Source organism: Cricetulus griseus (genome assembly GCF_003668045.3).
Source record: "Cricetulus griseus strain 17A/GY chromosome 1 unlocalized genomic scaffold, alternate assembly CriGri-PICRH-1.0 chr1_0, whole genome shotgun sequence".
Classification (NCBI taxonomy): Eukaryota; Metazoa; Chordata; class Mammalia; order Rodentia; family Cricetidae; genus Cricetulus; species Cricetulus griseus.
Window position 1 is genome coordinate 135,018,408 of NW_023276806.1, and position 16,605 is coordinate 135,035,012.

General features: G+C 41.9%; 1 protein-coding gene across 2 annotated transcripts in view; it reads left to right on the forward strand.

The window, feature by feature from the left end:
- The window catches only part of Srgap1 (SLIT-ROBO Rho GTPase activating protein 1), a 230,301-nt gene that overhangs the window by 131,887 nt on the left and 81,809 nt on the right, over positions 1-16,605 (forward strand). For both annotated transcript variants that reach the window (XM_027392292.2, XM_027392293.2), the window contains exon 4: positions 7,632-7,694. In XM_027392292.2, the coding sequence (XP_027248093.1) occupies positions 7,632-7,694 (63 nt within the window). The remainder of the gene's footprint in view (positions 1-7,631; positions 7,695-16,605) is intronic.

Consider the following 16,605-nt stretch of genomic DNA (forward strand, 5'->3'; position numbering starts at 1 on the left):
ATAATTGCCTGCTCTGATCTTTATTGTTTTTTATGACATAGGATCTTCTTCATATATTCCTGGGCTGGCCTCTCACAGCCAAACCTTCTACATGGTGCTATCATAGGTATGAATTACCGTGGCCAGCTCTAGCTGTGGTTTTAAGTAAAAGAGAATGTCTTTTGCCGAATAGGAGAGAATCCTGAAGCAACCTTGTACATACTCTCCGGAAACTAGGCTCAGGCCATTAACCTAGCCTTGTTCTTGCCATTAGGTGTTTCTGGAAGAAATCCAGTCGCTGTCTTTTGAGTTGCATGACTTAAAGGACTCTATTAATGTAAAGACAGCTGAATGAGGTCTACAAAGTTAAAAGCACACACTCTGTAGAAACATGACCCTGGATGGCCTCTTTCCCCAGAATTTATATCCCAAACCAGCCAAGTGTGAGACACTAAACCCATTTGAAACACTCATTAAATATTTAATCTGCTCTTCTCTGTCTCTCTCACTCCCACTCTGACTCAACATAAGGTCAGCATTCCTGGGTTGGTCATCTCAATATATTTACTTTAAAACTCCCTCCATGACAGCCAGAAACACTCTGAGTCAGCTATTTAATCCAACCACACAGGTCACTTAATTAATTACTCAATGCATCCACATCACTCCTATTAATTATGCCCTTTGTTCATCTCCTCGCCTATCTGGAATGTTCCAGGTCACATGCATGTAAGTTTCTAGTAACGGGTCTGGCCAGCACCCACAAAAGTGGCACTTACTGCAACACTCTTTGTAGAATGCTGTTCTGCCATGTGCCCACAGTATGGGTTTGTTCTCGGGGACTCTGATTTAGAGAGTTGGAACTTGGTGTGGCTATGGGAGAGGAGGTGGGCTGGTGGGCTGCTACAAGGCCAGGCCTAATGGAGGTTCTTAGCACTTGGGGAGCTGTCCAGAGAAGGAATTAAAGTTACTCTGGTGTGGGACTCCTGAGCTACTGTGAGGATGATTGACCCCTTTCTAGCTTCTTATCTGGAGATACAATCCCTTCTTCCACATATCCTTTTCCAGTCTATCATGGGGCCCTCACCAGAGCCATGCTGGGTCTTGTATGCTCTTTGTGCCTCCAGAGCGATGAGCTAAATAAACCTTGTATGTGAGTGTGGTGGGGGGGCGGGGCATATATGAATATATGTGTGTGAGTATGATTTGAGTGTGAGTGTGCTATGTGTATGTGAGTGTGTTGTGTGAGTGTGATGTATGTATGTGCGTGAGTGTTGTGTATTTGTATATGTGTGTGTTGTGTGTGCATGTATGTGTGTTGTGTGTGTATGTGTGTGTGCATGTATGTCCGTGTGTGTGTGCACACACGCATGCACGCGTGTGCATGAGTATGTATGCATGTGTGTGTGTGTGCTGTACGCACATGCCTTTTTTCTTCCCAACTTCAAGTATTTGTCATTTCCCTATAGCAACAGAAAAATAAACAAATGCAATTTGTCTGGTTCCTTTGTGAGATGGTGGGCTCTGGAGGGCAGAGGTCAGACCCCTGTCATTCCCTTGAATGTCATCAGCATAATAAAACCCTGGGGCATAGAGAATATTCAGTTTTTTGTTGTTATTGTTGTTTTTTTGTTTGTTTTTGCCAGTGGAAAAAAATGTAAAACCTCTGAAAACTTACCTATTGACTTTAACAAAGTAGTTTGAGCATAGGCAGTTTGATTTCAGACACTGAATTTTTAAACACCAGACAGTGTGTCCAGGGGAATGGTGATAAGTGAGTTAATCATGAAGTCACTAGGAAGGGAGGGTCTGATTTTTCTCTGGGGAGCAACTTGCAAGAATGATTTCAGAGCAGCTTATAGGGTTGCATCTGGTAGAAGGAAGAAAACAGAGTCTAGGCAGGGGACCAAGCCAGGAAAAGCACAGAGAGGCAAACTTTAGACCAAGGGTCAGAAGCAATGACCAGGTAAGGTGTGAAAAATGGAGAAAGGATGTCCCGGTTACCTATCAGCTTGACAGACAACTTTTGACATAGCTAGGGAGAGGGACTCTCAACTGAGGAATTGCTCCCATCAGACTACTCTGTGGTTTGATGTGGGAGGGCTGGGCAGTCCTAATCCCTAAGCAAGTGGTCCCAACTTCTCTAAGTAAACGGAGCAAGCCATGAGGGCAAGGCAATAAGCACCATTACATTCTTCCATGGCTTCTGCCTCAGTTTCTGCCTCCAAGTTCTTGCTTCAGTCCCTGTCCTGCCCTCCTTTCATGATGGGCTGTAGACTGCGATGTGAAATAACAGCTCCCCCCGCCCCAGTTGCTTTGGGCCATGGTTTTTATCACAGCAATAGGAACCAAACTGGGGGTAGAGGGAAACGTATGGCAAGACATCTCAAAACCATCCTAAAACATATCATAAGATTATAAACAGTTTCAGCCAGAGGAAACCTAACTAGATTTGTCTTATTTCTAATGACGTACAGAAAAATTGATCAGCTAAACCAGATGAACTGATAACTATCACTTCAAGGAGAGGCACCAAGTTTTGAGTGAACCTCAGGTTTCTGACTTAAGGAAGAAATATTATTGTCCCAAAAGCAGCATACTTTTTAAAAAGCCTTCCAACATGTGTTGAGAGACTTAAACTCATATTTTTGTCCTTAGAAACCTCACATCTAAGAAATGCCCTAAACACAACACAAAATGCAACTGGCCGGCCACCTTGGTCCACCTTCAGGTCGTCATTTCAGACCAAATAGGATGTGATTGGCCTGGCCAAGCCTATAGAAACTCCTGGCCTCTGCCTTCAGAAATGTGTATGAGTCCTATATCTTCATTCTACAGAACTTGACAAGAAGGCTTTGTGTCAACCCAAAAGATTGTGCCATTTGGCAAGGGAACAAATACCAGGACCTATCTTGAAGATGCCTGATGACTTGTGTACCAAGAACCCACCCAAATGACCTTGATAACACAGCTTCATTTCTTGCTATTGACCTTGCCGCACAAATCGTTTGACTGACAGCCTTCCCCACCCTAATGAACTGTGGACCTCTGGTTTGGATATAGAATTACTTTTTCAATAGCTTTGATATAAATAGATCATGCCTATAAAGAAAATCATATAGCTTATCAATTAATTTTTAAGAATTTCAGATTTCTAATCTGTAATGAATACTCTTATCTTTTGACTTTTTAAAGTTACTTGGCTGAAATTTCAAATTATCCTACAATTTTTAACATCCATGCGTTTCTTGTTTTGTATCTATAAATAGAGTGATTACAGTATGGGTAACTTACATGTCAGTACTGATAGTATCTGAAATTTTAAAAATTAAGGTATAAAAATGTGAAGAAAGTTTCATGGGGCTGAGGCAGGAGTATAAATTTTCAGTCAGCCTGGACTACACAGCAGGCTGAAAGATAGCCTGGGCTAAATTGGAAAACCTTGTCTTAAAGTGAGATCAAATGAACAAGCCAATAAACTATTTATTGCATGATCGGTGGGAAACGCTGAAAACATCAGAAGTAATAACGTAAGATGGATGGTGCACGCTCGTGGGTGGGGGTAGTAAATCAAATTATAATTACTCTGAGCATGATATTAAACACGTAAAAAATTATGGTAACTAAAAATAAGTAGAACAATATACTTGATTATGATAGGATAATTATAGCTCAGATCCATGTTAGATAAACACACCTTTGAAGGAAAGACATGATGTCACAATGGTGGTCACTTTGTCCCTCTTTTCTCAGTCTCGCTCAACACACCTCACTCATTTTCATCATGAAAATAAAAAAAAAAAACTTGGAAATGTTCATTTTGAACTTACACTTGATGTATCCTGAGATATCAAAGTGGTAATAAATAATAAATAATTGGTAAGGAGTTTAGGATTTACCCCTGGGTGTATCACAAAAATTACCACTAGAGACAGGTCCTCAATGGCCTCGTTAATAAATTATATAGATCATGACGTACTGGCTTCAGGGATTATCAGTTTTCTAGTATTTGCCTCATAGGGCGTTTAACAAGTGTTAACTAAATCGCAGCCCTGACCACTTTCTCTCCCCTTGGATCAGAATCCCAGTATCCTGTCAAAGCACAGCAGAAAACTTGAGTGTCATTTCAACTCCCATAGGCATAGCATGGAAGGAAGTTGTCTTTTCTAACTCTGTTTCTAGGGGGCTGTGAGCAATAGAGGGGCTCTCCTTCTCTATGGAAAAGTAACTTTAAATGCCTTCATCTTAAAGAGCAGGGAAAAGTCACTTTATCCCTAGCAAGTATAATTTGTTAATATTTTTCTTAGACAAAAGGAACAGTTGTTACCCTCCTTAAGATCTGTACTTTTTTTTTTCTACACAGAAATTCTTGCTCTAATGTCAAGGGTCTCTTCTATTTTCAGTTCTTAGTGAAATAGGACCCAGGTGCACTCACACCCTACTGAATTTTGATGACCTCCAACATCCAGGAATTTTCTAAAAGCCAACTAAGCAATAGGAAGGATTTCCAGTTTATCAGTCTAGGTGCTCCAACTACTGTTCTGATTGAAGAAGTGATTTTGTGTTAGGTATCTGGAGTATTATTTAAAGGAAATCATTACTTCTCATTGTGACAGTAATAAATGGGAGACATGTTTTGACTGGAATGAGGGGGGTTAAGATGAAGTGACCTTGTAAGGCTTCCATGCCATGAGAATAGGGACCATGCCACAGCCCTCTATTATCTATTGATGCTGTTCCGGCCCATGTATGTCTAAATACAAAGATATTTGAATTCATGTTTCTCACACTAAGTCACATAAATTAGTGTTGTTCAAAGCAACCAGACAACAGGAGTGATGCTGTGGTGGTGAACCCCAGTGTGGTGACTCATGAGGCCTGAGTTCAAGGCCAGCACTGACTACATAATAAGACTTCGTCTCGACCCTCTAGGTCAGGGACAGGTTTAGATCACAACTCGGTGAACAAATAGGAACTGTGATACCATGTCCTGGGGGATAGCTAAGGGTCTCCCTACTGAGAGCAATGCTCTACTGACTTTTCCACAATCAGTAAAATTACCACTAAAGACAGGCCCTCAAAGGCTTTGTTCATAGATTATATAGGTGTGTCAAACTGGATTCAGGGGTTATCAGTTTCCCAGTATATGCTCCATTAATTCATTCAGTGTCACTGGCAGTGGGACCCCTCTCCCCCAAGAGTACAGAGAATAGAAAGCTATGTTTTCCCCTACTTCCTCCTATGACCATGAGGAGGAGATAGGGAAAAACGTACACTGCAGCACAGAACTTAGGGGTCTTTCAAGAGCTATCTTGACTTTGAGCAATGGGGGGTGACATCAGGATCAAAACAAGCCATTTCTAAAAAGCACCTCTTATATGGAGGCCAGTGAACCTTCCTTTTGAGCATTATGACATACTTCCTTCTAGAGGCAGGCAGGCAGGCAGGCAGGCAGGCAGGCAGGCAGGCAGACAGACAGACAGACAGACAGACACACACACACACACACACACACACACACACACACACACACACACCCGGGGGGGGGGGGCTCATGAAAGGTGAAATTAAAATGCTAGCATATGCCAGACTTCTTCTACCTCAACACCTGAAGTCTTGTAAAAATGTTCAACATACCGAGAACCACCCTGCCTGTTCTGGGATGTTTAGCCAAGGATTGCATGGACGATTCTCAGAACCTCAGGCTCAACTTTTACTCCGGCCTTAAATGTGTTGGTGTGAGATTAATTGAACCAGTGGGGATCTTTTTTTTCTGTTATTGTTTGGAAATCTTAGCCAAGAAATATTTTCTTTTTGGACTTGCTACCTGAAACGAGCGTAACTGAGCAGGACTCTTTGGTGGCCTTTGACCCCATCTGAGAGTTTAAATCAATGGCCCAGTTCTTTGAATGAAACCTGATATTCAGAAAACACCAAGCTGAAGTCACAGGAGATTGTAGTGGAATGCATACATTCAGAGTCCCAGCTTGGGGAGGTACAGAGTTCCAGTAGACTATATTAGCCCATGGGTAGGTTCCCTTTTACTCAGGAGTGATTCTTAGTCTCCACATATTTATATATCAGGAACAGAACAATACTTAAAATTCCTAAATCCAATTTAGAGATTCAGAGACCATCAGAACCTGGCACATGCAACATTGTCCAGTACCGTAAGGAAACCCAGTGACAAATGCTACTAATGAATTTGAAATTCTCAGCACTTAAGTGTGACTCTGATGTTTTCTTCCCATGACATTTCATCACCCAAGAATCTTTATTTAATCAGTTTGGCCTTTAGTTGTTGTTGAGGGCTAAACCAGTAACCTCACCAAAATAGACAGACCCAATTTGATCTGAGTCTTAGTTTCTTAAGTCTGGCCATGGCCATCCTCTCTACACAGTGGTCTGCAGATGGTCTCAGTAGCTATAGCAACTGCTTCACTCCTTTCATACACAGCAGTCCAACTTGTTCTTGTCATTAAAGGTTTTGCTTAAAGCTACCTATGCACCTAGCCAAGATGGCCAGGCTGGGTGAGATTAGGAGCCACCTTAAATTCTATGTCCTAGGTACCCATGCTCATAGGTAGCATGGGAAACTGTACAGCCCAGTGTGAGAGCCAGCAGTGGTTTCAGTTCCTGCCTCCCACAGTAGATGAAGTCACACCACACACTCTTTCCACCCCTTATAGATGACTACAGGGTAAACTCAAAACAGAGATAAACATGTATGACCATGGTTCTCTTTAAACAACTCATAACTCGGTGAAAACAATATTCAGATATCTCTCCATCAAACTCTGAATAAGGAGGGAGCAGCATCAACTCTGGTGTTTAGTCTTGATGCAAAATAAGGTAGATGTAGAAGTGTGTGGACCTTAGGTGAACTCACCCCCTGGCAGCCTCACAAGTGTTTTCTTAAAGTTGTAGTGAACCTGAAGAGTTCATTTCCTCAAATTCTGAGCTTTGGGGAATCGCCACAATATTGCAGTTATATTGAAGAGGAAAACTGATCGCTCAAATTCACCCTTTTTTGCTTTTTTTTTTTCTTCATTTTCCTGTTGTTGCTGTGTGTAGGATATATATGGGGTGCACATGTGGTCAGAGAACAAGTATGTAAAGTCAGTTTTCTCCTTCCACCTTTATGTGGGCAAATGCAAGATCTTAGGCTCACACTACAGGTGCCATCTCACTGGCCTGTTTTTTTGTTTGTTTGTTTGTTTTGTTTTGTTTTGTGTTTGTTTTTGTTTTGTTGACGACTGTGGCTCAGGCAGGCCTGAGACTCACTGTCCTGCTCCCTCAGCCTGACTAATACCAACATTAATGTAGGCACCACCAAACCTGGCCTGCCTCTCACCTTCTAAGCAAGCATGACACTTCACCCCTGTGTGCACACTTCCCATCCTCCCACAAGCTCTGGCATGGCTGGTGGGAAAGGCATTTGTCTCTGCACATCCTGTAGAGACCATCCACCATGCTCCTCGGGATGAGAAAGGGCTTGAACTGAAGGCGTTTTGTGTACTAAGGACACATTGGTTTTCTATTATGTTTAACACATCCTTCTATGTTCAGTTAGCGGTGTGTAAAATATGTAAAGAATGAAAACAAACTTTCTGATACATTGTAATGTTTTTCTCACTTTCTTCTTTTCGTAGAGCAAAGAGATTGCATTCCAGCTGCATGAGGACTTAATGAAGGTTCTTAACGAGCTCTACACGGTGCGTACATAGTCTTCCTTCTTTCATGGGCTTCTCAGTTTGTAGCCCTGGTCCCTGGGAGCTGCTCATTTTAGAGCTTCCTCCAAGCTGCAGGGCTGATGGATGGTCTTCTTGTTAAAATCTGGGATGAGGTGTCTATAAGGGCACGTTATGTATGTCTTTCCGTGCCGGGCAAGCCTAGAAAAGGGGTCAGGTTCCCTGGAACTGAAGTTACAGGCAGCTGTGAGCTGCATTGCAGTGCTGGGAACTGAACTCAGGTCCTCTGGAAGAGCAGCCATTGTTATTAATTACTGAACCATCTCCCCAGGTTCCTTTCTAAAATTTTTGTATCTAGATGGTATGGGGGGGGGGTTAACATTTTGTGTGAACATAATAACTGTATTTTTGTAGCGCACACTTGCTACATTTTTATTTCGGATTGCATAGATGATCTCTACATGCTAATTTCTCCTTCAGAAACTTTGGTTTACGTGCAACCTTAAACCTTTCGTACTAGAAGGCCTAACTGTATACCAAATACCTGGTGAAATTGGGTTTTGGATGATAAAAGACAGTTACCTGCCTGTGCTTTATGTGATTTGTCAAATGACCTGAGATTTCAACCATTTCTAGAAACATTTTAATTTAAAAGTTAAATGAGCTCGTGCCTTTGAGAAATTGAGAGCAAGCAGAGTGTATGCTGTCTTTGACTGAACTATTTTAAGGTAACGTCTTGGTTGTGCTTTCCATGAGGTTCTTGTGCCTAGAAATCCAAACCCACCCGTTAATTCTTCACCAAACAAGTCTACTCGTCACAACACCACAGACAGAATCAGAGGTATAGGAATCAAGTTAAACTTCAGCACCAGAGAGACCCAAGAGAAGCTGTAGATGGCCTGGAAATGTAGCGGGATGTAGTGTAATTTCTCCAGTTTCTCTTGGGTCCTTCTGTCCACCGGGCTTGAATATTTAGCAGGCCCTGGGATTGGATCAAGGCAGCTGACACTTGTCCTCAGAACTCTAATCAGCATCAATCTGAAGTCTGAAGGTTCCAGAAAAGGTTACTAGAAATTAGATGACCTTGTCAGTCATTTAACCCCTCAGAGTCAGTGGAGGAATTAAGAGGTCGAGGAGAAAGGCAATGGGGTGTCATCTATAGATTGTTTTGAGCTCCTGGAAAGAAAATTCACTTTGAAGAGCATGCTCAAAGGACACCAGAGGTTACCTTCAGTGAACTTCCCCATCCTCCCACACCCCTCTCACATATGCACACCACACCACACACTCATACACACAGACACACACACAGACACAGACATACAGATACAGAATCAGACACACATATACACAAACAGATGCAAGACACACAGACACAGGTATAGACTCACACACACAGTCACACATGGAGACACAAAATACATACACACATTCACACAGAGACTAAAGACACACACTCACACACATACACAGATACAGATACAGATTCAGATACACACACAGACACAAGACACACACTCAAACACTGTCACACAGCAAGATACAGATAGAGACACACACTCACACACATACACAGACATACAGATACAGACTCAGACACAAGATACACACTCACATACTCTCTCCCACACACAGAGATACAGATACAGACACACACATACATACACACCACTTTTAAAGGAGATGTCGCTTCGCTTCTTTCTACACTTTGTACTAAAGACAGACAAATTCTGACTTGTCCAAATGAAATCTATGTATTTTTTGTATTTAATTTACATTAAGAAAGAATAAAAGTATAGGATAGTTGAACAATGGACCAGGGGTTTAAGGAATATGGTTTATTTTAACCACTGAGTAGTATTTTTTTTTTTTTTTTGGTTTTGGTTTTTGTTTTTTTTTTTTTTTTTTTTTTTTTTTTTTTTTTTGCTCAGGAGCAATCTCTGGTATCTTGTATAGAATTTTCAACAGCTGATGACATCACAATGGTCACTAAAATAAGGGTGGAAAGTATATAATAACCCTGAGGGATCTGGTTGCTATTTAATTTCCTAGTCAGACAAATATTCATTTCTCCTTTGCTCACAAACCCTTGTAACTGAGAGTAGGGGGTGAGCATTTGGGAAATGCTTATTTATAAGTAGACTATTTTAAGTGGCAGTCCACCTCGTAGCAGGTGACAGTCTTATGCACGTACCTCCTGGCTTCAAATTGTTGTTCCCACAGTGCTTGTTGATCATTCAGACATTCCAGAAGGCTTGGCTCATAGCATGTAACTGCTCAGGAAAACAGCAGAAAAAGATGCTTCATGATCATTCATCCGTTAGACAGAGCTGAATCTGATGGATTCAGGTTGTGTGGTGATACCCTCACATACAACATAAGGCTCTGACCAGTGGATAAGATGTGGAGCATAGAACATGAAGCCCTGGGGAGAGGGACTGTGGCGTAAGACTGACTTCTGAAAGAGGGGGTTGCCCTTAGTGTTTTGTCGCTGTGGTGGCAGACACCAGAGAGAAACCATTTAAAGGGTGGAAAGATTGTTTTGGCTCATGGTTTCACTTGGGTCTGTGGTTTCGTGACTCCATTGCTGAGTCTGTGGTTAGACGGAGAGCATAGTAGCACGGAGCTGGCTCACGTCCTGGTCACTAGGATGCAGAGAAGGGAGCTCCTGCCTGCACTAGTGAACCTCTTGCTTCCCCTTTTTATCCCGAGTTTGTTCCATCACATAATTGCCTCCTACGGTCAGGTTAAACATTCCCACCTGCCTTAGTTAATTATCTCTGGACACACCCTCATCGACTCAGCCAAGGGTTACCTTTACTAGTCTTCTAGGTACTCCAGTCCTATCAAGTTGCCAGCCAAGATGAACCGTCATAGGAGGAGAGGTCTTGAAAATGTGCAAGCTAGCTGCTTTTCTATGTTTGTCCCATCTTGCCTTCATCTGCACAAACATGGACTCAAAATGGGTTCAAACCTCTAGTTGGATTTTTAGACTACCTACTATGAGGAACAAGCCAAAGCCCTTCGTTTGGCTTGAATAACAGAGATGCCAGAAATAATAGCAGGAACCCATTAGAAGTTTACACTTTCTCCTAAGAGTTTAAAGATTGGCAGCACAGGGCTGTTATCCAGAAAACCCTTTGGGAACCAGGCTGCATCTAATCCGTTGTTCAGAGAAACCCAATTGCAGCATCTGTGCTTGGAGCTGCAGATAGTTACAGGAACTCTAGTCTCTGAGTTCCTGGAAATAGAACAGAGAGAGGGAAGGGCAGGCCCCCATCTATCAGGAAGACCTGATGAAAATTCTACCTTTTATCTTCATGTGTATCTCCTTGACCAGAACTCAGAATGGTCCTTGGGAGCTTCAAGGATGTCTGGAAATTGCAGGCTTTTGCTAGCCAGTTTATTGCTAACGTTTGCTTGTTTCTTTGTTTTATGGGGATTTTGTTCATTTGGAAGAAAAAGGAAGTTACTCATAGATAGTCATACCTCCCAAAGTGGCTAACATTTATTGCAGACTTACTGTGTATGTACTTGTTATTGTTACATGATCTCCACACAGCATCATCAAGGGGTGGTTATCTCATTATCCTGATTCTGTAGCTGTGCAACCTAAGGGCATAGAGAGGCTTGCCCTGGCACGCATAGTCTCTGGTAAAGCAGGAACTCATGACACATCTGTCTTTACTGCCACTTTGTCTCTGTTGCTATAGTCTTAGGGTATCATTCTGAAACTAGATATCTAAATGTTATTGTGTCCCCCAAATAAGGAGAAGTTAGTTTATCACCCACCCATTATATACCTTTTTAAAAATAATCAATAGCATTAATGTTGCTTTAATTAGAAATATAAGTGAAAAACAAAACATGTGTCCGAATGGCAAACTGTGCTTCTTAGAAAGGTTCATCTAAATAGCAAACAGATGGAACTTAGCAGGCCAAAAAGTAAGTGGATAATCCAGGACCTTCAAACTCTATGTCTGAGTCTTAGCTGCTAATGCCCTTCCCCAGTTGAACATTTGAAATAAAGCTAAACAGCAGAACCAGCAAGGTTGGCAGTGGTGTCCAGAAACTAGCAATTGTGTGTTAAAGTGAAACAACAAAGACCAGACTGGCCATCAGCAAACCTGTATCGGTATCCCAGCTGGATCATTGCTATTTGTGTAGTCCCGGGATAGTGATCCACGTCTCTGAACATCTGCATTAGACAGGGTTCTCCAGAATAACAACCAATGGGACAGTGAAGCTGCACGTGTGTGTGTGTGTGTGTGTGTGTGTGTGTGTGTGTGTGTGTGTGTGTCTGTCTGTCTGTCTGTCTGTCTGTCTGTCTGTCTGTCTGTGTCTGTGTGTGTCTGTGCACACATGCAAAGTCATTTTGAGACAGGTCTCATATAGCCCAGGTTTGCTTCAGACTCATTCTGTAGTAAAGACTGACCTTGAACACCACCTACTAGGAAGCAGGAGTGTAGTCACCTTCCAAGTGTTGGGATAACAGGTGTATGACACATGCCCAGCTCAGTTAGCTGTCACAATTGTGGAGAACAAAGACATCCCAAGATCTTCAGCCAGGAAACTGGAGACACCAGCATATCAAATGATACAGTTTTTGGTCTACATCCAAAATCCTGAGAAAACCTGGAGGGCTGGCCCTATGAGGTCCAATCAGATTCCAAGCATGAGAGCAGAAGTCCAGTGTCTCAGCCTCAGGCCATCCCACAAGTAGATTGACCATTTCCCAGCTGTGTTGTTCAGTGCAAGCCATTGATGGATTGCATAAGACCAAGATGTGTCTGGCTTAAGTGGTAATCCCATCTAGAAACACCCATCAGACATGGACCTACAGTGACGTTTAACAAAATCACCAGGCAGCCCTTGACCTTGTCAGGTTGGCACTTAAGATTAGCTTCAGAGAAGGGGTGGGACGGGACAGGCATCTATTAATCCAGAGCCTTCCCTCTGTTGCCTCCATTCCTCATCTGAAGTGGCAATCATAAAACCCAACTCTTAGACTTACTGTAAAGAGTGAGTGTTATAGAGACTAATTATTCATTCAAGACTTTTTGTCTGTTTCCTGTATGAGGCACCATTCCAAACACTGGGGAGAGAGAGAGCCAGGAATGCAAACAGATCAAGTTCTAGTAAGAAGAGATAAACAGCAAAAGCAGATGATCCTACAATACGGCGGGCTGAGGTGCTAAGAGGATGAAAGCATTCAGGACAGTGGGGAAACACCTGCCCTTAGTGTCATCCTTACCCTGTCTTGGTCTTCAGTAGGGTAACCAGTCCTTGTCTGTCTCAGGGATTAGATGACGAATCGGGGACAATGTCACCTGGTAGTCACAGGTAGTTTTTATATATGCAAATTGGGTATCTTATCCACCTGCTTGGGGCCGGGTCAGGTTTTGGAATATTTGCATAGACTCCAAGCACTTGAGCTCCAAAAAGTTTAGAATTTTTAAAGATCCAGTTGACACTCTCAATTTGAGAAGTTTCAGATTTAGATTTAGAGGTTATAGTGGTTTTTTTGTTTTGGAATTTTGTTTTTAGAGTGAATTTTTGTTAAAGAAACAACTTGCTTAAGAAAACTAACACAATAGTCACAGGACTGTTCTGGGGAACTGGACATGGGAACCTATGACCAAGCCTTCAATCCTAGGGCTTTGTCCTAATGCCAAAGCCTTGAAAGGTTGAATTATATGGTGTAAACTTACGTTTTATAATTATTTGTCTTCTGTTAATGCTTCTTTCCCTTCCATAGGCTCTATAGCATTTTACAGAACAGAGTTTAGTGTCTGCAGTAAAGTAATTCTAACAGAGATGCCTGCAAGCACCAGGATAAATATATATGAAACTGATGGTTAATTGTGTGTAATGGATTCTCCCTCACTTTGTGCAACAGTGGTGCACACATGAGTAGCCATGCTAAGGAAGCAATCCACCCTCAGGGTCTATGAAATCATGAGGAAGAAAGCTGAGAAAATGGGGTGCACCCACCCCGAGGTTCAAGCAGGCATATCACGTAGCAGCTCCATGGCACAGGCAGATGGAATCCCAGTTTCACAAGCAGGACTCAGACTGAATAATTAGTTCAGGGTCACATGGACAGAAAATTACTCATCTAAAATCTAATCCCAGCTCTTTCTCCAAAACTTATCCATCCCCACTGGACCTCTGCCTTAGGGAGGATGCCAAAAGAAGCAGAGGGAGAAACTGTGTGTGTGTGTGTGTGTGTGTGTGTGTGTGTGTGTGTGTGTGTGTGTGTGTGTATCTCTGTGTATATGTCTGTGTGTGCGCGCATCTCTGTGTATGTGTGTGCATGCATGTGTCTGTGTGTCTGCCTATGTGTCTATGTGTCTGCATGCATGTGTCTGTGTCTGCATGCATGTGTGCATGTGTACATGCATGCGTGCATGCATGTCTGACAAACCTGAAGAACAAAGGAATTCAGAGGTAAAACATTTATTCTTGTAAAGCCTTGGTGGAGCTCTGAGACTATTATGTAGGTTCATGAACTGGTAGATCAAATTCCTTTGTCCGACTTTAGTGTTAGGGTGTGTCCATTTAGGGTACCTGGAAAACATTGCCTTTCATTTAGCTTGACCATGCAAATGTGTGTTCAGACAATGGTTATTGCTGAAACCAGTCTTGATCCATTCACCTCTGTTTCCTCCTTCGTTGAATTCTATTTGTCCAGCCATATGAATGACAGATAGACACTGTCCTGGACATCATCTCAGAGGCTCTCAGGACACTGTCCATTCTGGCCTTCACATAAGCTTGAAGCCCACAGCCCTTCAAAGCCTTTAAAATACAAAGCGCTCATTATTGTTTTATCAGGGATGAGAGGGGTAGTGTTATTTTGGGCTTTCCTTGAAAATTTGGTCTCAGAGAACTGTGGTGGGAAGCCTCCCATTGGAGCCAACAGACTCCTGAGGAAGCATGCCCCAGGCAAGGTTAGAGGTTCCTGAGAAGCCCAAAACACTATGCTTATATTGGATTTTTCTCAGAGATCCTCAAAGAACTTTTTTTTCATGAAGTATTTCTTTTACCTTGGGGCATTTTGAATACTTGGAATATATTTCTATAATGAAAATGAAAATTCATTCCTTTGAGATGAACTACAAAAAAAAAAGAAAGAAAGAAAGAAAGAAAGAAAGAAAGAAAGAAAGAAAGAAAGAAAGAGAAAGGACTGGGTCCCAGAGCAAAACCCTGAACAGAGGGAAATAAGGAAGAAGGAATATGTAGAAATCTCCCACATGGAAACCCTCGATGGAATATCACACGCCCAGTGATGCTACCTGGGGAGATTTTTCAAAAGCAGCCTTTTTAGAGATCACGGATAATGGACTCTTTCCATTATACCTGCCCTAGCTTTGGCTGCTAAGCTACTTGAACTAAAACAAAAAGGTGCAGGTGTCATGTGGCTCTCTGTGAACAATCCCAGAACCGACCTTCAGGGAGGTCAGCAAATCTGACCTGCTTCATTTTCATCCCCAAATGACTGCAGTCCACAAAGTTAACGTTTCATGGGTCCTGGACGACAGCTGTTTTGTAGCAACTTTACAGAGATGCTATTTAGGACACTGCCAGTTAAGGATGCTGAACACCCCCTTAGTTCCTCCTAGGAGTTTTCATTTTATTAAAGAGATTTGAAAATTACTTTTGATTGGTGCTTCTGAACCACAAATACAGACACAACAGTGACTGCCTAAATGAACAATATGAACTTGTTTCCCCCAAAATTATTTGGCTGGAAATGAAAAAGAAGTGTGTGTTTTACTAAAAAAAAAAATAATAATAATAACTTTAAACCCTAAAGAATGTTTCATATTTAGGATGTTTGCCAACAATGAAGTATTTTATTTTAAATTGTTATATTCTGAACTATAGAATTATGGCTTTTAAATGATTAAAGTCTGTTAAGGATAGATATCTTAATTTGATTTATTTTTATTGGGTAACTAAACTGTTGAACTTTGCTTGCCATTGTTCTTCATATATGTAGGTATATATGTGGCATAAATATAATATTAAATGTATTTGCTACTTATCAGAACATAGAATTGTAGTTGGACTTTTCTTTGGACTGCCAGCTCACAAATAGCAACACAGAGCTTTCTTATTAAATATGGAAGCTTGGCCTTAGCTTTTTCTCAACTAGCTCTTACAACTTAAATGAACCTGCTTCTGTGAATCTACATTCTGCCACATGACTTGGTTCCCTCTCTTCTGTTTGAATTGTTTCAAGTCTTGCTGGTATCTCCACCTCTTTTCTTCCCAAAGTTCTCTTTCCTGAGAAGTCCCACCTATTCTCTGCTGACTAGCTATTGGCCATTGAGCTCTTTATTAAACGGTGACACATCTTCACAAAGTGTAGACAAATATTCCACAACAATGAATAAACACTTGCCCTCAATTTGTTATCTGAAAAATGGACAAGAAATTTTTCTCAGTAGCAAGAAAACAAACCATTTCAAGGAAATCAAGATCTAAGTCAACCGTATCTGGTGATCCATTTCAACCTACCTAAGTGCACCTGGTTTCTAATCCATGTGGCATTCTGGATGGAATATGCCACAGGCTGATAGAATTTCAGTACTAAATCGGTCTCTAGAAATGACCAATTTAAACTCCTCATTTTGGAAGTGCATCCCCAAGCCCAGGGTTATTATGCACTCAAGCCCCAGAACTAATACATGGCCAGGTTGGAAATGAAACTCGGGGCTTGAATTCAAACAGGCGCATGGGTTCTTGTGAGGCGTGGGTGTGTGTCAGAGCAAGAGAGGCCTTGCCAGTTCAGAGGCTGTCAGAGTGGCAGTTACAACGCCATTGTAATAACAGGTAGCCTTCCTCCTGGCACTGGTGTGAGCCATTTGCATAATTAGCTCTTTAAACTCTTCTGGCAGGCAGCCTAGGCAGGGAGACAGAAGTACTT